Genomic DNA, 20,584 nt, shown 5'->3' on the forward strand with positions numbered 1-20,584 from the left:
CACAACTTGTAATTAGCATCTCAAGTGGGTAAGAGCAGTCTTATAGAACTGAGTTCTTACCCTGTGGGATCTGACACTATTTGCAGGTATGTAGTGTCAGAATAGAGTCAAACTGTAGAACACCTTGCCTGTTTCTTGGAAAACTACTTGTTACGGGAAAACCCCTCAGACACGTGGTAGCCAAAAGTGTTAGAAGAAGTGTTATGAGTGTGGTAGTAGTGTGAGAGTAAAGGAGAAACACACAGAATAAGAACTGGATGATTTTCCTTTACAATTATATTATAGAAGTGCTCCCACATCACTGAGTAGTCTTCAAAATATAATTTTTGAATTGCTGCAGAATATTCCAGATGTATACTGATTTACATAACACCCTACTATTTTTGGACATTTAAGTTACTTCATTATTTTAATATCATAAGTAACTCTATAGAACAAAATTCTTTGAATGTAAGTTTTTTTTGAATGTCCCTAATTTTATGCTTACATTAAATCCCCAAAAGTACAATTTCCAAGTCATGGATACACATATTTTTCAAGTGCTTTATGCATACTGCTGAAATGAACTCTGGAAAGTTTTTAACAACTTACGTGCCCACCAGCAGCATGTCTATGTATACATCATGAACATATACTGCTGGTGGGCGTGTCAGTTATTATAAACTTTTCCCCCTTAAGAGTTTACTTATAAGGTATTTTTACAACTTCAGCTGAAAAAAAAAAGAACAACATAGGAATGAAAAGTTATTTATGATTCTTCATTCATTTGATGAATAATTACTTTTCTTCAAAGGGGTCAGGAGGATAGAGGACCTTTTAGTAGAGTGGGAAGAGGGCCAGACTCTCTAATTATTTAATTTTAATCTTTCTGAATTTGTTCCCTCATCTATAATGTGAGGATAATAATATTTGCTCTGCTAAACTGAGTGTTTTATGAGGATACTACAAGATGACACATGTGAACATTCTTTGAAATCTATAATGTCACACAGATGGAAGGCAGTATTTTTATTAGTCGTCATTGACATGTGGACAGATTTGATACAAAAGTAATGTTCAATAAAAAAGAATTTTTAAAGCATCAATAACTTTTTAATATCCTATATTAATCTTATATCATTTTCTCCAGTTTCAAGTTAATGTAATCAGAAAAGTAGCATTTCAGTTAATTTTCTTTAGTTTTGTTTGAAAACAAAGATTTCGCCACAGAGACAATTATGGTTCACTTGCCAATTCCATGAACTTGGTTTGTCTCAGAAAAGGAAATCTCACCACAGAAACAAAATAATCTTCTAGGTATTTATTCCTATTTAATCTAAAAATATTTGGCATGTGTACAACAAATGTGAGTGCATTCTCAATTTGCTTAAACAAATGTCTTTTTCAAAAATTTTCAAAGTTATCCCCATGGGTTTTCATTAAAAAGACCCTTTGAAGATCAGTCTGAATAATTATGACCAAATGAAACACAAAGTCAAGGACAGAGCTAGTATTCAGTGGGAATTTGGTGGACCTAAAAGCTAGCACTTATCATAAGCCTTCACTAACTAGGAAGGAGAATAAGGAGGGAGAAAGAACTAGGAGGACAGAAAAGAGGAAAGGATAGCTTATGAAAACACTGAATTTTATAAAAAAGATAATGGCTAGTGGAAAACTCTGTGACTTGGGCCCACGAGTCTATCTCTCTATCGCTACCTCCCAGTAAATCCAGTTATTGCATTTTTGCCACGAGCTTCAGGTTTGTGGTTTTTTTTGTTTTTTTTTTTTCAAGATTTATATATTTGTATGGGAGAGAGAGAGAGAGAGAGAGCTGATCTGATCCTTGCAAAAACTCTTTGAGGCAAAATAAGGAAAGTAATACTGATCTCATTTTAAGGGAAAGCAGTTAAAACCCTGTCCAACGACTGGCTTAGGATTACTTAGGATCAGGAAGGAGGGAGGACTCTAATGCTATTCCTATACTTGGTATCAAAGAGGGATCCACCAAAAAACACCAGCCTGGGGCGCCTGGCTGGCTCAGTCCCTTAAGCGTTGGTCTTGGGCTCTGGTCAAGATCCCAGCGTCCTGCAATCGAGTCCCACTGCTTCTCCTTCTCCTTCTGCCTTTATTAAAAAGAATATAACAAAAACCCCGCCAATCTGGCTCTTTATTTTCCTGCTGAGGGATTTTCCATATAAGGGTAACCTGCACTATTTTAGTGAAGTTTGGATCTAATCTCCCACTGTAGTTTGCATCTAGTTCTCACCCTTTTTTTTTTTTTTTTAAAGATTTTATTTATTCTGAGAGAGAGCACGCGCATGGGAAGGAGCAGTTGGAGAAAGAGATTCCCCTTTGAGGAGGGAATCGGAGGTAGGACTCAATCCCAGGATCCTTGGTTTATGACCTGAGTGGAAGGCAGACGCTTAACCGACTGAGCCACCCAGGCGCCCCTAGTTCTCACCTTTTAAAAGCGTCGTTTCTTACCCCTTGACTTGGTCCTGATCCTTATTTAAGTTCCTATTTTTCTTGGTAGATTAGGACCTCCAAGGTCTCACTCCGAAGCTCCACCCTCTCCAAAGAAGTCGCGTCCTCGGTATCCAAGGAAACCATGCAGTCCTGCCCACATTGCTCCTTCCGCGCTTTCCATTGGCCCGTTGGATTCCCAAATAGATTCCACCCTCTCCCCCCCCCAGTTCCTCCAATGGCTAATGGGCTTCAGGCAAGAGAGCGCACCTTCTGAGTTCGGATAACACCTGCTCTTACTCCAATACCCTGCGCATTGCCTCTTGGGATATGTAGTTTCCAAGCTGCCCGGAGCCCCATGTCCTCTCGTTCCCTTTAGAACTACGAGTCCCATGCGCCTTTGCGAAAGAGGAGGGCGTGGGCAAGGCGTGCGGGACAAGAGTGGGTAGTTTACAGCTTTGAAATTCCAACCTGCCGGGGAGGCGTGTGCGGCTGAGGTTTAAACTGCCAAAGAAAGCAGTTTTGCTTCAGCAAATCTTCGCAGATGTCTCCCTTTTGACTTGAGCCGGGTCAGTGGTCAAGTAGACTGGCCGTGGCGAGACTGGCCTACGGCTGAGGTGATTTGAGGTAGCGCGAGAGGGGTGCGCCATGTTCGCTCCCGGCTTGGGCTGGGGATTTGGCTGCCTCTGGCTTAGCCAGTTCCGAGTTGGGGCCCGCAGAGCTGCGGGGCGCTGGGCTTGTCGGGCTGGCCCGGCCCGGCGGTACAGCTCTGGTGGGGGCGAGCGCCAGCCCGGGTCGGAGCCCGCGGTCTCCCCGCCAGGCCTCGCATACCACACTCTGAAGGAGTGGGCGCTGCTGGTGAGCCCGTTTGGTCGGCTGCGGGCGCGGCTTCCGTGCCATTTGGCCGTGAGGCCCCTGGACCCCCTTACCTACCCGGACGGCGACCGCGTGCTGGTTGCGGTGAGAGCAGCGGAGGGCGGGGCGCAGGACCTGGCCTGCCTGCTGGTGAAGTACGACGAGGCGCTGAAGGAGGTAGCCATCGTGTCTGACACCATCGACCCTCAGGCGTCCGTGGAGGTGAACGCGCCCCTGAAGTTTGGCAAGTGAAGTGAAGTGAAAAAGGGTTTGGGTCCCAGGGCACAGACGGCGAACTTCTGAAATTAAGCAGATGTGCACTTTTAATGGGTCCCCTTGGATCTGACTTTGTAACCCAATATACTTACCCCCCTCGGAACCTGCCTCCTTTTCTGTTGTACTTTGAGCTTCCTAGTGAAAGGTAGACATCAGGTTCCCAAAGATAGGAATTTTATAAATCCAATGAAAACATCGTTTGGAATAATCTAAATCAACTATTATTTGTGGAACCCTTATGTTCTCCTTTGGCACGTGGTTCCTATTTCTCTATTTCACCGCACTTTGTCAATAGCAAAGTGGTTTGTATTTCAGGATTGAACTTTCTTGATAATCCATTCACATTTCCCCTTGCATATACACAGCCTGGGATCTGTTCCAAATCAGCTCTGTCTGTAGGATGTTCCATATCTAACCTGGACCAAGTGTTGGGTCTCACGTAGGCATCTGGCTTCCTACTGATACATCTCCATCGTAAATTACCCGTGAGTAGCAGTCTTGAAAAAATACAAACACAATCACATAGTAAAACCGCACGGTGGACCGTTTGACAATGCCTACAGTGTTCTAGGTATTTGGGGTCCATAATATTTATCAAATGCAAGCCAGTGTGTACACAGCATTTTTCTAGTAAAGTGTCCCCAGGCTCTCCTTCCTGGGACAGAAGGATGATACTAATGATCATCACAGCGGCCAATACCTCCAAGATAATCTTTTCTAATCCTTAAAATCGCACCATAAAGTAGATACAGTTATTGGCACTGTTTCACATAAGGAAACTGAGATACAGCAAGGTTCATGAAGTATTTATTGTGGGTGAAAAATCCATGCCTTCATGAAACTTATATTCTAATGGGAGTATATTAAAAAAAAACTATGTTCTCTCTCAGATATAAAGTGGTGGAGCTGAAATGTGAACTGACTGTAGTCTGCTCAACCATGATGGTTTACTGCTTCTCAACTTCTTTAAACTAGCCTAGATGAATAAAAGACCCTGACCTCAAAATATGACAATCTGGGGTGGGGAGGAAGATTTGTCAATATATTATCATAGTAAAAAAGGGATTGAGCATTGAAATAGAGTAAGCAAAATTTTATGGTAACACAGACAAAAGTGGAACTCTCTGTGCTGGTGACCTCAAACTTCATTATTTGTAGATTCCTCTTCCTAGAGCCAGAATCCCATTTCCAGTTTACCATTTCTAGGTGTCTATTTCACGGGCTTCTCAAATCAATATAATTCAATTTTCTTCTTATGTACTTGTTCCTCCAGTTTGTTTATACCTGTTTCTATGAGTAAGAGTAGCATTACTGCCACTAAGTGGGCTTTTCTACCTGTTGGGGGTGTGTGGGTAGAGGACATTTATGTCTTTCTCTACATACTATGAGTGCTGCCTTACATGAAGGCTTTGTTGTAACAGTACTCAACTTAGTAAAAATTGGTTACTTACATTTGCATCCATCTGGGGTAAAATTATTGGTTTATATATTTTTAGATTATTACAAACAAAACATTGCTGTTTTAAAAGACTTTATAGAGACTGCCATATACAGAATTGTAGAAATTTATTTTTATGCCGTAATGAATTGTGTTAAGCCCCAGTGGTTTTTTGTGGGGGGCAACAAACACAGATCTGTACTATTCCTATGATATGCTTTTAATTTATATGAGGTTTGGGAACAAATCTATAAATCTTCATGAATATAAGAGAGAAGAGGCTAACTGGCTTATTCAGTTTACCATAATGACTTGTTAACTAGCTGTAGTTTTATTTAAGTGTGTGTGTGTGTGTGTGTGTGTGTGTGTTTCCTGTCTTTCCCGGGAATGTGTTTTAATTGGAGTATCTGCCCTCTTTTACTTTTCTCCTATATCACTTTCTCTCTTTAGATGATATAGGTCAATAGAAATAACTGTTTTATTTCTAAAAGTTAGCAGAAAAGGGCACTACATTTGTCCTGTTGTTGTGGTGGAGACACCTTAGGTACTGACAACCATGCTCTCTCCAAGGTTCAGTAATTTTATGAACATAACTGAGGAGCTAGATTTCTTAGAGGGCGCTAAAATGCTTTGGCGCTCATTAGCCATAGTACTAACTTTTTTTTCTTTTTTCATTTCTAGATTTGGATATCAAGTCATCAGGGCCTGGCTGTGTAAAAGTCCAAAATATTGAGTGTGATAATTGCAAAATTGAAACTGAGCAGGGGACTGGCATCTTACAGTCTGTTAAGGTATAAACATTTTTCTAATTGTATTTCAATATTACTGTTTTTAAAAAACCTTAAACTTTGAGCTGCAGTGTTAAACTAACACTATTCTGAATATCATGTGTTGAGAATATTGAGTATTATTTATTCATCTCTCAGACATTTCTCGCAAAAAATTTGCCTTGAAATCAGTTCTGTTTTGAAAGTAAAGAGGTTGTAGCAACTTTGAAGGTTTTCCTCATTTATACGTTTCCTTTAGATTTCGAAGTGTACAGTGAAACTAATAATACATGCTTGGTATTCTAAGATCTTATTAAAGCAATTTTAGTGGTTTTTTTTTTTTTAATGATTTTATTTATTCGACAGAGAAAGCATAAGCAGGCAGAGTGGCAGACAGAGGGAGAGGGAAATAGTGGGAGAGGGAGAACCATGCTCCCCACTGAACAGGGAACCTGATGTAGGACTCTGTCCTAGGACCCCAGGATAGTGACCTGAGCTGAAGGTCACGATTTTTAGATTCATAAACACTAATTAGAGTGATTAATTTGATGCATTTAAAAAGTTTTACATCATTTGTTTTGTTTTGATCACTTTTATTTGCATACTTGCCTTTAGTATCTGTTCATATGTGAACTATTTCAAATAAATGTATTTGCACAAATATCACAAAAGATTAAAGAATACTATTCTATGTCCTTTTAGCAAAATGAGATGGTTCAGGTTCTTGTAAAAGATACACGATGAAGTCTTCATGTTGAATGACTAACTGGATAAGAATATTCATAGTTCCTTTTTGGCTTTAGGAATATATTGTTCACTCATCAATGCTTAACCTCAGAAAATTCATCTAGAATATCGCCTTCTGAAAACTCAGTATCTTATATTTTCAGTTTCACAATCAAAATTAAAAGCTAGCTGATATAAACAAATGGAAGGATATATTTAGGATTGGAAGAATTAATATTGTTAAAATATCCTTGCTACTCAAAGCACTCCACAGATTCAGTGCTATCTCTATCAAAGTGCCAATAGCATTTTTCACAGAACCAAAACAAATAATCCTAAAATTTGTATGGAACCACAGAAGACCTTGAATAGCCAAAGTAATCTTGAGAGAGAACAAAGCTGGAGGTATCACTGTCCCAGATTTTAAGATACATTACAGATCTGTAGTAAGCAAAACAGGCACAAAGCTGGCACAAAAATAGATACATAGATCAGTGGGACAGAATAGAGAACTCAGAAATAAACCCACATCATTCATTGACCATGTATGGTCAATCTAGGACAAAGGAGGCAATAATGTACAATGGAGAAAAGATAGTTTTGTCAATAAGGTGTGCTAGGAAGATTGGATAGTTACTTGTAAGAGAATAAAACTGGACAACTTTCTTGCATCATACACAAAAATAAACTCAAAATGGATTAAAGACCTAAACGTGAAACCATAAACTCTTAGAAGAAAACATAGGAAGTAATCTCTTGGACATCAGCATTAGCAATATATTTATGGATATGTTTCCTCAGACAAAGGAAACAAAAGCAAAAGCAAAACAAAAAACTATTGGGACTACACCAAAATAAAAAGGGTTTTGTACAGCAAAGGAAACCATGACTTAAACTTTCTCTCTCTCTCTTTTTTTTTTTAGAATGCAAAGTATATTATTTTTAAACTTCTAAACTTAAAAACAAAACAGCCTAGGTTAAGTGATACTTTCCAAAGTTGAATGTGCTCATTTGGAGCTCAGCTTTTCTGCTTGCAGTACAAAAACAACTTTATAAAATTCATAGGCAGGAACACTACTGTTGTAATGATTTGTGATTGAATGAACTTATCAGTCTCAGTTGGTAACATCTCTTTTTTTTCTTTTTTGTAAGGGTTTAAAACACTTTTGAATAGATGCGTTTTTTAGTCTTAACACACAGTTTCATTCCAAATGTCTCCTGAGAGGCACATACTATATACAGGAATCCATTTTTATCCTTCTCACTTTCATACACTTCAGAAATCAGCATGGACACACTCTCCATACTGTGTTTGTTCACTAACAGGAAGAAGGCTTGATTAGTGTTGAGCTGTAAGCACTTTCTAATCATCTTAATGAGCTCACTTATGTTGGTATGATCAGGTACAAGGAACTTGGGTTTGTCCAGAACTGGAAGTTGCTTCTCATCCATGTACTGTTTTAGTGAATGGGAGAAGATATTTGTGAATGATATACTTGCTAAGGGGTTAATACCCAAAATATATAAAGAACTTATATATTTATATATATCAGGATGCCTGGGTGGCTCAGTGGGTTAAAGCCTCTGCCTTCGGCTCAGGTCATGGTCTCAGGGTCCTGGGATTGAGCCCCACATTGGGCTCTCTGCTCAGCAGGGAGCCTGCTTCCGTCCTTCTCTCTTTGCCTGCATCTCTGCCTACTTGTGATCTCTCTCTCTCTGTCAAATACATAAACAAAATCTTAAAAAAAAAAAAAAAAAGAACTTACACAACTCAACACCTAAAACCCCAAAAATCCAATGGAAAAATGGGCGGAGGACCTGAATAGACACTTTTCCAAAGAAAACACACAGATAGCCAACAGGTACATGAACAGTTGCTCAACATCACTAATTATCAGGGAAATGCAAATCAAAACCATAATGAGATATCACTTCACACTAGTCGGAATGGCTAGTATCAAAAAAGACAAGAAATAGTACGTGTAGGTACTACTGGGTGAGGATGTGGAAAAAAGAAAACCCTTGTGCACTTGGGAGTGTAAATTGGTGCAACCACTATGGAAAACAGTATGGACATTTCTCAGAAAATTAAGAATAGAAATACCATATGATCCAGTAACTGCTTTACTAGATATTTAACCAAAGAAAGCAAAAACACTAATTCAGAAAGATATATGGACCACTGTGTTTATTGCAGCATTGTTTATAATAGCCAAGCTATGGAAGTAACCCAAGTGTCCATCCACAGATGCATGGATAATTAAGATGTGGTGTGTGTATAAACACTCAAACTGGGATATTACTCAGACATAAAAAAGAACGAGATCCTGCCATTTGTGAAAACATGGATGGACCTAGACTAGAGGGTGTTATGCTAAGCAAAATAAGTCAGAGAAAGACAAATGCTATATGATTTTACTCATATGTGGAATTTAAGAAACAAAATAAACAACAAACGGAAACAAAGAGAAATCAAGAAACAAACAGTTAACTAAAGAGAACAAATTGATGGTTACCAGTTGGGAAATAGGTAGGGAAGGGAGGGGGTGGAATAGGTGATGGAGATTAGAGTACACTTACCATAATGAGCACTGAGTAATGCAGAGAATTGTTGAATCACTACACTATACCTGAAACTAATACATTGTATGTTATTGTGGAATTAAAGTTAAAAACTTAATAAAAAATATGTTACCATTAAAAAATTGATAGTTCTGTGGGCACAGTTCAAATATAAATGTATTCAAAATAATCACAATTAAAAGAGTCTGCAGATTTAAAAAAATCAAAAAAATCAGAAGCTACTATCCTACTGTTGATCTCTTTGCTTTTATCTTTTGATTCATGTGATGATTCTGAGAGATCTTTTTTGGTCACTTTTCTTCCTTCTGCCATTATGGCATAAAAGAAAAAATGGTTTCTCAACTTTGGCACTATTGTATTTTAGACCAGGTAATTCTTTGTTGTCAGGGCCTGACCTATGCCCTCTAGGATGTTTAGTGGCATTGCTGGCCCCTACCTACTAAATTCAAGTAGGAAACTGCTTGGTTATGACAATGAAAAATATCAACATTGCCAAATGTTCTCTGGGGGGAGCAAAATCACCTTTAGTTGAGAACTACCATTCTAGGCAAGTCCTTCAATTTTTCTGTTGTCTTATTTTTTTTTTTTTTTTTAAAGCATGGTTGACAATAATTGATGAATAATGATGAAATAATTCCTAGGATCGTGAAATAGCGGAATATTATAAGATGTGAAAAATAAGAACACTAAGAGCCCATAACGTATTTTAGATTTATAAGAGTCCAGTAGATGGATATAGTAATTTTAAGATAGAATGTGTTTTAGTTTTTAAAAGAGTAAATTTTCTATATGTTCTATGGAAGCACTCTAAGAAAATAAAAATCATGAAATATCAGCCCTTACAAATAGAATAGTTTTAAAAACATTTTTTTTTAAAGATTTTATTTATTTATTTGACAGAGAGAGATCACAAGCAGGCAGAGAGGCAGGCAGAGAGAGAGGAGGAAGCAGGCTCCCTGCTGAGCAGAGAGCCCGATGCGAGGCTCGATCCCAGGACCCCAAGATCATGACCTGAGCCGAAGGCAGCGGCTTAACCACTGAGCCACCCACGCGCCCCAGTTTTAAAAACATTTAAGAGCTAATATTGGGTCCAGTGGATCCTAATGGTATACCAAGGATCAAGGAAGTTGTTCTTAAGATATTCATAACTGGGAGCACTTGTTGAAAAATCGTGTTTAATTTTTAAATGTATAATATGATCTTGAATTAATGATGTCAGTTAATATAGGTTTCTCTTCCACTCATTTTGAGGGCATATATATATTTGATCTGTTTGATAAAATATTTATAGCAATAATAATAGCTATTGTTTATTGGGTCTTTTTTGTACCAGGAAACTTAGCTAAGCCTTCCTTCATTTAATCTTTGAATTATATCTTTCTTTAATCAAGAATGAAACTCAGGCACCAAGAGATTGAGGAGCTCATTTAGGTTCACATAGCTAATAAATGAAGCTGAGGTTTGAACTTGTGTCTTTTCTAATTTCCAAGTTCATGCTCCTTCCACCTTTTTTTTTTTTCCAAAACACTCACAAGTGGCTTTATTTACTGCACACCAGAGACCTTGCTAAGAGTTTTGCATTTATCATCCCGTTTAATTAGCAGAGCAGCCCTGGGAGCTACGTGCTTCCTTATTTGACAGATGAGGAAGCTGAGGCCAGGAGATGTTTCTTGCTGAGGTCACTAGTTGATGAATGACAGAGCCAAGACTTGAACCTAAGTCTGTCTAGAGCTCATGTGCTAAAACCATGAGGCTATGTTGCTTAAAAGACCTGAAAACATCTGGAAACACAGCCTCTGTTTATATATTTTTATAATCGTTTATGTATGTACTTATTCATATGTAAAACATATATATATTTCATTTTTTCATGGATTTTTTAAAAAATTTTAATTCAATTAGCATATGTATTATTGGTTTCAGAGGTACAGGCCTGTGATTCATCAGTCTTTTATAATACCCAGACACTCATTACATCACATAACCTCCTTAATGTCCATTACCCAGTTACCTCATCTCTCCACTCCCCTCACCTCCAGCAACCTTCAGTTTGTTTCCTATGATTAAGAGTCTTCTAATGGTTTGTCTCCCTCTCTAGTTTCATCTTTTGTTTTTTCCTCTCTTCCTTTCTGATCCTCTGTTTTGTTTTCTTAAATTCTGCATATCAATGAGATCATATAATAATTGTCTCTCTGATTGACTTGTTTCGCTCAGCATAATACCCTCTCGTTTCACCCATATCATTGCAAATGGCAAGATTTCTTTTTTCTCTTTTTGGGTGGCCTCTCTACCTTTCTTTACTGTTGAGTAAAATACATGGCAATACTACATTTATTGTGCACTCTTAGAGAATAAGTAAATAAATATTTTAGGCAACATACATAACTCGTGGAAGGCCACACATTTGCAGTTTTTAAAAATGCAATACAGTAGTTTATACTCATTCGGTTCTGATTTATTTATTTTGTTTTATATAATTTTTAAAACTTTATAATCTAATTTTTTGGAATTAGATTAGTTTTAAATTATAACACTAGCTTTTAATATCTTTGAGCCTTAGTTCTCTTTGAAAATGATGACTATCTCCTTAGGAAAATAATTCACGCATACATGAATTTTGTTTAAATTTCTGAAGTGTCATAGGAACTCATGTAAGTTTGAAATTATGTAAGCTCGATTTGAAGTAATGTTTGTTTTGGAGGTACTCTTTTCAAAAATTTATCAATAAATTACTTGTCTGCTTGATGAGTACTACATATAAAACGCAGTTTGACTTCAGACTCGTGTCTCTGGGCATAAAGTAGTCTACCACCGTAATATAGATAAACTTTTTTTTTTTTTTTAAGATTTTATTTATTTATTTGACAGAGAGAGACACAATGATAAAGGGGACACAAACAGGGGGTGTGGGAGAGGGAGAAGCAGGCTTCTTGCTGAGTAGGTAGCCTGATGTGGAGCTCGATCCCAGGACCCTGGGATCATGACCTTAGCTAAAGGCAGACACTTAACAACTCAGCCACCCAGGTGCCCCATATAGATAAACTTTTTAATAATGATTCATTTTGTCCTTCTCACTAAATTTTTTGAAGTTCATTCCTGAGCTTTTTTGCCTAAGTTTTTTCTATTTTTTCCCTTGAGTAAAGCAACCAGAGGGTATATGGTTGTTTTGAATTTAATTTTTCCCTACAGTTTAGACACTTCTGTGCTATTGCTGATCATGATGTTGGTTAGTCTGCTTTTGGTATTTTTCTTTCTTTGCTATTTACCTTTTCTTTTTTTTATGATTATGGCAGAACTGAAGACGTATGTAATGGTTAAGGTAAACCAATCTACTCTACAAAATAGATTAAACAAAATGGCTCATGTACAACTATAGTTTATTTCTTACTTGTGGTAAGAAAGTGTGTACGTGGCTCTCTATAACCATGTGTGTATGTGGTTACAAGTGTGTACGTGGCTCTTCTATGATTCTAGGTTCTTTCCATCTTCTGGCTTTGCCATCTCTTACAGTCTTACTGTAATCTGCACTCATCTGGTAGAAGGGGCAGAGCACAAAGAAGGCACACCAACTCTTCTTAAAAGCAACAGCCTTGAAATTGCACAGAGCATTTCCATTTAACACTCTGTTGGCAAGAACTTAGCAACCGCTTAGAGGTAACAGAAGCTGGAAAATATCGTCTCTTCATGGGCCCAGATATATTGCTGTTACTTGGGGGGGGGGTGCAGATTTTTGTAGACTTACGGAAGTTTTTTCCACAGTTACCAAGTGTGAAATCAAATCCTTCTCTCCCCCTATTCCCATGATCCCTCACCACTCCACACATACTTTATAAATTTTTTTTTGACAGAGGAGGCTAACAGTGACTGCTGTTTTATTTGTGCTTGAGACATTTTTATCCAGAGTTCCATTTTCTGGGGTGTGATATGCTAGAAAGTTTAATAATCAGTGGGCTGTTACCGTTAAGTATGAATATATCCTTCAGAAGATTCCAGCCATGGATGTGGGTTTTGAAATCATACAGACCTTGATTCTGTTAGTTTATATTTTGTTGTTTTCTCTCACCTGTTAAAGTTATATAACCTTTCTGATTCTTGAATTTCTTCCTCTGTAAATTGGAAAAATATGACACCTATTTCTGAGTTGTTGTGAAGATTCAGTCATGTGAAGTAGTGAACACTGTATTTGGTCAAAGAAAATGCCAAGTAATGGTAACTGTTATTGTTATTAACAGTGATAATTGGGGCGCCTGGGTGGCTCAGTGGATTAAAACCTCTGCCTTCGGCTCAGGTCATGATCCCAGGGTCCTAGGATGGAGCCCCGCATCGCATCGGGCTCTTTGCTCAGCAGGGAGCCTGTTTCCTCTTCTCTGCCTGCCTCTGCCTACTTGTGATCCCTCTCTGTCAAATAAATAAATCCTTAAAAACAAAAAACAATGATAATATTAATAATGATGAACAGTAATAGTAATTATTGTCATCTTCCGCAACATTTTTGTTTAGTTAGCTAGTCAGAGTGATCTTATATTCCCAAGCCCGTCTTCAGTGAAGCTCCTGGAATACCCAAGTATCTCTTCTTTTTCCTATAATGAGTACAGATGACTTATTTAATCCTTTAACAGTAGTTGATATTCTTTCCCAGTTGATGTTCTTTTTTTTTTTTTTAAGATTTTATTTATTCATTTGAAAGAGACAGAGAAAGCACAAGCAGGAGGAGAGGCAGAAGGAGAGGGAAAAGCAGACTCCCCACTGAGCTGGGAGCCAGACGTGGGGTTCCATCCCAGGACCTGGAGATCATGACCTGACCTGAAGGCAGATGCTTAGCCATCTGAGCCACCCAGGTGCCCCTACCACCAGTTGATTTTATTATTCCAAATAGTGCATTTCTATTTTGTTTCTGGATCCTTTTGCTGCTTTATTATTATTTTTTTAAAAATGTATAAAATGCTGGATTTTTTTAAGTCTAAATCAAATTTATTCTTTTTCTCTTTATTTTTGTATTTGTCTTTCAGAGTCAAAAATTACATGTTCAGACAAAAGGAGGCAAAGTAATCTGCCTGGGAACAGTTTATGGAAATACAGATATTCATGCGTCGGATAAAAGTGTAAGATTGAAACTTTTTTGTTAGCAATTATAATTTTGCTTCAAGGTGGCTCAAACAGCTTATAGATAGTTTCTGTAAAATTCGTAGCGTAACATTCTCTCCTTTTTAATGCACCTTAGTTCATTAGTAAATTCGAATTTGAAGTGGTTAAATATTATACAACTTAAATTTTAGTTTGTGATATAATACTTTTGACAGGTAATGATTTATTTGGAATTGATAACATCTTTAAATATTAAATTTTATTAATTCAGTTCAGAAGGGATGTTTGTGATCGTGGATTAAAATTGATCATTAGGTATTACTGCCATGATTAGGATTAAATTTTTTTATGTGTTAGATTTATTTGAGCATTTTTCTAAGACCTGTTTACCTTTTAGCCAGTTGGAAGGTTGAATTTCAAAACTCAACTCTCTTCAGTATTTTCCACAAGGTGGCACTATTGGATAGCATCACTACTCTCCAAAAGCTTTTATTATCCATAGGGATTTTGGTTGCTATGAGATAGTTTGCATTTTTTAATTAACTTTTGTTGCTCTCTGTGATTTAGCATAGTATTAAGAATATAGTTAAGGGGGTGCCTGGGTGGCTCAGTGGGTTAAGCCACTGCCTTCGGCTCAGGTCATGATCTCAGGGTCCTGGGATCTAGTCCCACATTGGGCTCTCTGCTCAGCAGGGAGCCTGCTTCCTCTTCTCTCTCTCTGCCTGCCTCTCTGCCTATTTGTGATCTCTCTCTGTCAAATAAATAAATAAAATCTTTAAAAAAAAAAAAAAAAGAAAAAAGAATATAGTTAATAATTTTGAAGTATAAATTGTCACAATTTGTTATGAATAATGTTTAAATCTTTGAGAAAGAGCTAGTTCATCTTTTATTTTACACTTGTGCAATTTGCAAAATCTTTCATTATAAATTTAAATTCCTTACTAAGCTTTATCCTTAGGTAATTGGTGAGGATGCGTTATAAGTATATCTTGTAGGTAGATTATTGTTGGCATAATTAAACAAGGTAGATTATAACAGTAATTGTTTCTACTATTGTCACTTTTATTTTCTATCACCTTGGGAGATTTTTTAAGCCCAAACATTTAAATTTATCCTTTATAAAGTATTAGGCTAGGAAAGTATTGAAAGATACTGCCTGGCCTATGTGGCAGCTCTTTTGAGATGGTATTTAGTTTTACCCCTCTGCTTATTGTGGGCTGAGAAGTGCAAAAGGGAAATTGGACAACTTTGTAGTTCCTTCAAGGTCTGTCCTTTAAATGATGGCTTATGTTAATTGAAATGATCCACGTTACAAACATTTCAAAGGAAAATTTAAATTATCTCTTAATTATTTGCTATTTTGAACATTTTGGCTGCTGTTTCCACTCATTAAATTATTTATTTGTTCCAACTTACATGGTTTATTGAATATTCATTTATTCTTACTTTCTATTATACTGTTTTGTTTCTTGCCTAATTTAGTTTTGTTGTACTAAAGAATTAGTCTAGATATTATTTCTATTTGTATTATATGTAATGTTAATACTTAAAATTTATTTCTAAGTTTGTGGGGCTTTGTATAAAATAAATGCTTATGATACGTGTTAACTCTTAATATACAACTTTCACAGAGGTGTGCTATAGATAATTGATAGGTGGCATAGTGACTTGGTTAAGAGCACAGAATTGAGAATCACATTACCTGGGTTCAAATCCAGGTCTTAGCTACTTAAGTATTTTATTCCTTTATTTAATAAATTCCTTTATAAATTTAACAAATTCCTAAATATATTCCTTTATTTATTATTTTAATCTTTTTTTTTAAAGATTTTATTTATTACTTCTTTGAGAGAGGGAGAGAGAGAGACTGACAGAGATGGTGAGAGAGAGTACACACTGGGAGGAGAGGGAGAAGCAGACTCCCTACTGAGCAGGGAGCCCATTGGTGGGCTCCACCCCAGGACCCTGGGATCATAACCTGAGCCCAAGGCAAAGGCAGTTCCTTAACCAAATGAGCTACCCAGGCGCCCCTCACTTAAGCTTTTTAACTTAAGACAAGTTACTTAACTTCTATGTGCCTTAGTTTTCTGGAAAATGGAATAAAAATAATAGTAATAGACTTAACTCAAAGAGTTATGAGGATTAAATCACTTAATACAGATTAAGTACCTAAAGTCTGGCACTTAGTTAACTCTAATCCAGTGTTTATTATAATGATGATAAAGGTAAATGAAACATGGGAAAGCAAACTTGACTAGTCCTAGATCTGCCAGTTAACTTTACTGAGACTCATTCTGTTATTTGTAAAATAGAGATGATTTTGTTTTTCCTACTTAATGAGATTATGAGAATCAAATGAGTATTACAAACATTTAACAGCATTTTTAATGTGTCATTTTAAATGGAGCAGCTGTTTTAGATAGTATCATTTATTTTAGTATCCTAAGTTTGGTACAGAGAAGATAGAAATTAATTTCCTCTTATGGTTGGATGAATTGGTGACATAGTTGTCAGTTGACCTCTTTTAGTTTGGGTTACAAAGCTACAGTGCTTCCTTAAAGTGTGATTTTCATTATATATAATGTTGACTTATAATAACTAAACTTACAAAAAATTTTCCTTGTGTAGAAAAGAAAATTAATTTATAGTGATATCTCTGTCAAGAAGGTATTAATTTTTGGATCTACTTTTTGATCTTTTAGTAGTTATTTCTGTTAATAAGCAAGCCAGACAGTTTAATCCAAAGAGTCTGTTTATGACTATTTGCTCTATTAGCATTAATAACTGTAACAAGAGCCTCAGCATTTTGCCATAAACTATGGTGTCCTAGCTTTAATTGTTATGTTAGTATCTGATGCAATACATTATGTGTGGTCCTCAGTGAATTTTTAATTTCTTTGAAATTAGTTTTATGGAGCGATTGGCTAAAATACCTATATTATTGTAGTGGGGAAGGGTTGTACCTTCACTTGCTTTCATTTGCTTTGGTGCAGCAGGGGAGGATATTTTCTAGTTTTTTACAAGGTAAAATATTTAGTGTTTAAAGAACAAAGTAAACCCTTGACCATTTCCAGATATTCATAAGAAGCCCCTTAAAGACTTTATTTGGTTGTGGGGAGAATCTAATCAAAAGTGCCCTTTTGGCAGTTTAATTAACTTTCAAATACTCTTTCAATCTTTTTTTATCCCCAAAACCAGCCTCATTATCTATAAAAAGCTAGAGTTGTTGTCTGCTTAATGAAAATGCTTGGTGAGTTTGAAACCATGCATAAAGCAACTTTTCATGACAAACCTTTGTAGGTAAAGGACAAATTTTTTCAGGAATTTTACATCTGTACTGTATCCCAGGCAATGCAGAACATTTGCATTCTCACAAATCTGAATGAATGTAGGTAAAATATCCTTTTTTTGACTGATTTATTGAAACTAAATTTAAAGTCAAAATTCCTATGAATCCATAATCAGCTTAAAAGAAACTGTAGATAAAAAGCATCTAGGTGTATATTAAGTACTTAATAAAAGTTTAAAAATAAAGCTACATACTTCAAATCCAGAGGGCAAAGTCATTCTAACTTGCTTCCCAGTGGAACCTCTGAGTGCTTTTTTTCTCTTTTTTATATTTCTAAATTTTAGTATTCTTGAAACTCAGTTCTTATTAAATAATATTTTGAATTTTTAACAGTTTCTGAAGCACATATTAGGTAGGAATGAATGATATTGGTGTACTGATGATGTTTTGAAAAACAATGATCTTTCTTTAAAGATGGGCAATGATCTTTCTTTATCCTGGGCAAAACTGTTGCATGCCTTCCTGGTGATTAGATTTTTTTGTCAACAGTTTTATATTAACACTCACTCGATGCTTATAAAACATGTTTAAAATTTGATAGAGATAATTTGGAATCCTTAACTAGGTATCTTCATTTTACATTGTGCTCAATATTTGAAACAAATTCATGCTAAATTCATTGTTAGGGAAGCTTAGGGATAAATACAAAATTCTTTTCATTTTGTTCAATAGAAACCTATTTTGTTATTAGATTTTTTTTTTTTAAGATTTTATTTATTTGACAGAGAGAGATCACAAGTAGGCAGAGAGGCAGGCAGAGAGAGAGAGAGGAGGAAGCAGTCTCCCTGCCAAGCAGAGAGCCTGATGCGGGACTCAATCGCAGGACCCTGAGATCATGACCTGAGCCGAAGGCAGAGGTTTAACCCACTGAGCCATCCAGGCACCCTGTTATTAGATTTAAAGTGAAAAAATTGTAGCAATAACAGTGTATTTATTCACTACAGTAACTGATGACAAGAGAAAATCATGATAGTAAAAAAAAAAAAAGATAAAATATGTGCTAAAATTAAAACCCATTTATAATTTCAATAGCAGCAACAAAATATATTTGAAATAGAAAGGATATGATATTAAGGTTCTAAAGGATATCTCTAGCAAACATCTTACTCAATGATGATGCTATATTTTAAGTTTTCCCTCTGAGAATAGGAATAAGATTAGGTTGCTTACTATCTCATTGCTTTTGTTCCCTGTTGAATTGGAGGCCTGAGCCAAATAGTTAAGCAGGACAGAGCAGGAAAAACAGTATTAATATAAGGATTGGAAAGGCAATAATGAAACTGTCACTTGCAGGCAATACAAGTTATACATGTAGAAAAACTTTCTTAAATTCAGGTAAATTATGAAAATTAGTGAGTTTACTGAAGCTGTTGGATTTAAGATCAAATACTAAAGCCAATTAAGACAAAATGAAGTTTAAAAAAAGAGTTCTTGGGGCGCCTGGGTGGCTCAGTGGGTTAAAGCCTCTGCCTTCAGCTCAGGTCATGATCCCAGGGTCCTGGGATCGAGCCCCGCATCGGGCTGTCTGCTCCGTGGAGAGCCTGCTTCCTCCTCTCTCTCTCTCTGCCTGCCTCTCTGCCTACTTGTGATCTCTGTCTGTCAAATAAATAAATAAAATCTTTTAAAAAAAAAAGAGTTCTTTTATAATAGCATTTAGAAAATACCAAATAGGAATAAATATAACAAAAGTTGAAGAACTCTATATAGAAAATATAAGATATTATTAAGAGAAATTAAAGAAGCTCTAAAGGGGCGCCTGGGTGGCTCAGTGGGTTAAGCTGCCTTCGGCTCAGGTCATGATCCCAGGGTCCTGGGATCGAGCCCCGCATCGGGCTCTCTGCTCAGCCGCGAGCCTGCTTCCTCCTCTCTCTCTGCCTGCTTGTGATCTCTCTCTGTCGAATAAATAAATAAAATCTTTAAAAAAAAAAAAAAAGAAGCTCTAAAAATTGAATTTAATGGGTCCATTCCACATTCCACGGAGAATACACTGTTGGCTCACAGTATTATAATTAGAGCCAGGGTATTAAAATCAGTAAAGTGATTGCATACTGGGTAGTAACTTTAATATAATTTGCCCACTAAATCTATAGGTATCATTTTGTCTTTTTACCAGTCTTTCTTTTATAATGAACTGATTTTGAGTTTTTCTCTTAATAGACTGTGACCATAGATAAACTGCAAGGAAGTACTGTTAATATATCTACTGAACATGGTTTGCTGGAAGCCAAGTATCTTTATACAGAATCATCATTTCTGTCTTCTGTTGCTGGAGATATTACATTAGGAAGTATTCATGGTAAGATAATAGAAGCCTAATACATCTGCACTCCATATAACATAAATTTTTAAAAATTATTTTTATTAACATATAATGTATTATTTGCCTCAGGGGTACAGGTCTGTGAATCATCAGGCCTACACTTTTCACAGCATTCACGATAGCACATGCCCTCCCCAATGTCCATAACCCAACCATCCTAACCCTACCCCCTAACCACCAGCAATCCTCAATTTGTTTTGTGAAATTAAGAGTCTCTTATGGTTTGTCTCCCTCCCAATCCCATCTTGTTTCATTTCTTCCTTCCCTACCTCCCACAATCCCTCCGCCCTGCCTCTCAGATTCCTCATATCAGAGAGATCGTATGATAATTGTCTTTCTCTGACTTATTTTGCTCAGCACAATACCCTCTAGTTCCATCCACGTCGCTGGAAATAGCAAGATTTCATTTCTTTTGATGGCTGCATAATATTCCATTGTGTATATATACCACATCTTCTTTATCCATTCATCTGTTGAGGGACATCTAGGTTCTTTCCATAGTTTGGCTATTGTGGACATTGCTGCTATAAACATTCAGGTGCACGTGCCCCTTTGTATCACTACATTTGTATCTTTACGGTAAATACCCAGTAGTGTGATTGCTGGGTCATAGGGTAGTTCTATTTTCAACTTTTTGAGGAACCTCCATGTTCTTTTCCAGAGTGGCTATACCAGCTTACATTCCCACCAGCAGTGTAGGAGGGTTCCATTTCTCTGCATCCTCACCAACATCTGTCATTTCC

General features: G+C 36.7%; 2 protein-coding genes across 6 annotated transcripts in view; one reads left to right on the forward strand and one right to left on the reverse strand.

Annotated features, from left to right (window-relative positions):
* The window catches only part of CCDC146 (coiled-coil domain containing 146), a 119,434-nt gene extending 116,716 nt beyond the window's left edge, over positions 1–2,718 (reverse strand). For 2 of the 4 annotated variants that reach the window (XM_032305915.1, XM_032305916.1), the window contains exon 1: positions 2,464–2,718. The gene's annotated coding sequence lies outside the window, so the exon portion shown is untranslated. Of the gene's footprint in view, positions 1–2,440 lie in introns of all 4 variants that reach the window. The other 2 variants (XM_032305913.1, XM_032305914.1) reach the window with 1 other exon arrangement.
* A 144-nt stretch (positions 2,719–2,862) lies between these two features.
* The window catches only part of FAM185A (family with sequence similarity 185 member A), a 53,245-nt gene continuing 35,523 nt past the window's right edge, over positions 2,863–20,584 (forward strand). For both annotated transcript variants that reach the window (XM_032305363.1, XM_032305364.1), the window contains exons 1-4: positions 2,863–3,541; positions 5,693–5,802; positions 14,097–14,189; positions 19,679–19,817. In XM_032305363.1, the coding sequence (XP_032161254.1) occupies positions 3,091–3,541; positions 5,693–5,802; positions 14,097–14,189; positions 19,679–19,817 (793 nt within the window). In that variant the 5' untranslated portion in view covers positions 2,863–3,090. The remainder of the gene's footprint in view (positions 3,542–5,692; positions 5,803–14,096; positions 14,190–19,678; positions 19,818–20,584) is intronic.

Source organism: Mustela erminea, chromosome 11 (genome assembly GCF_009829155.1).
Source record: "Mustela erminea isolate mMusErm1 chromosome 11, mMusErm1.Pri, whole genome shotgun sequence".
Classification (NCBI taxonomy): Eukaryota; Metazoa; Chordata; class Mammalia; order Carnivora; family Mustelidae; genus Mustela; species Mustela erminea.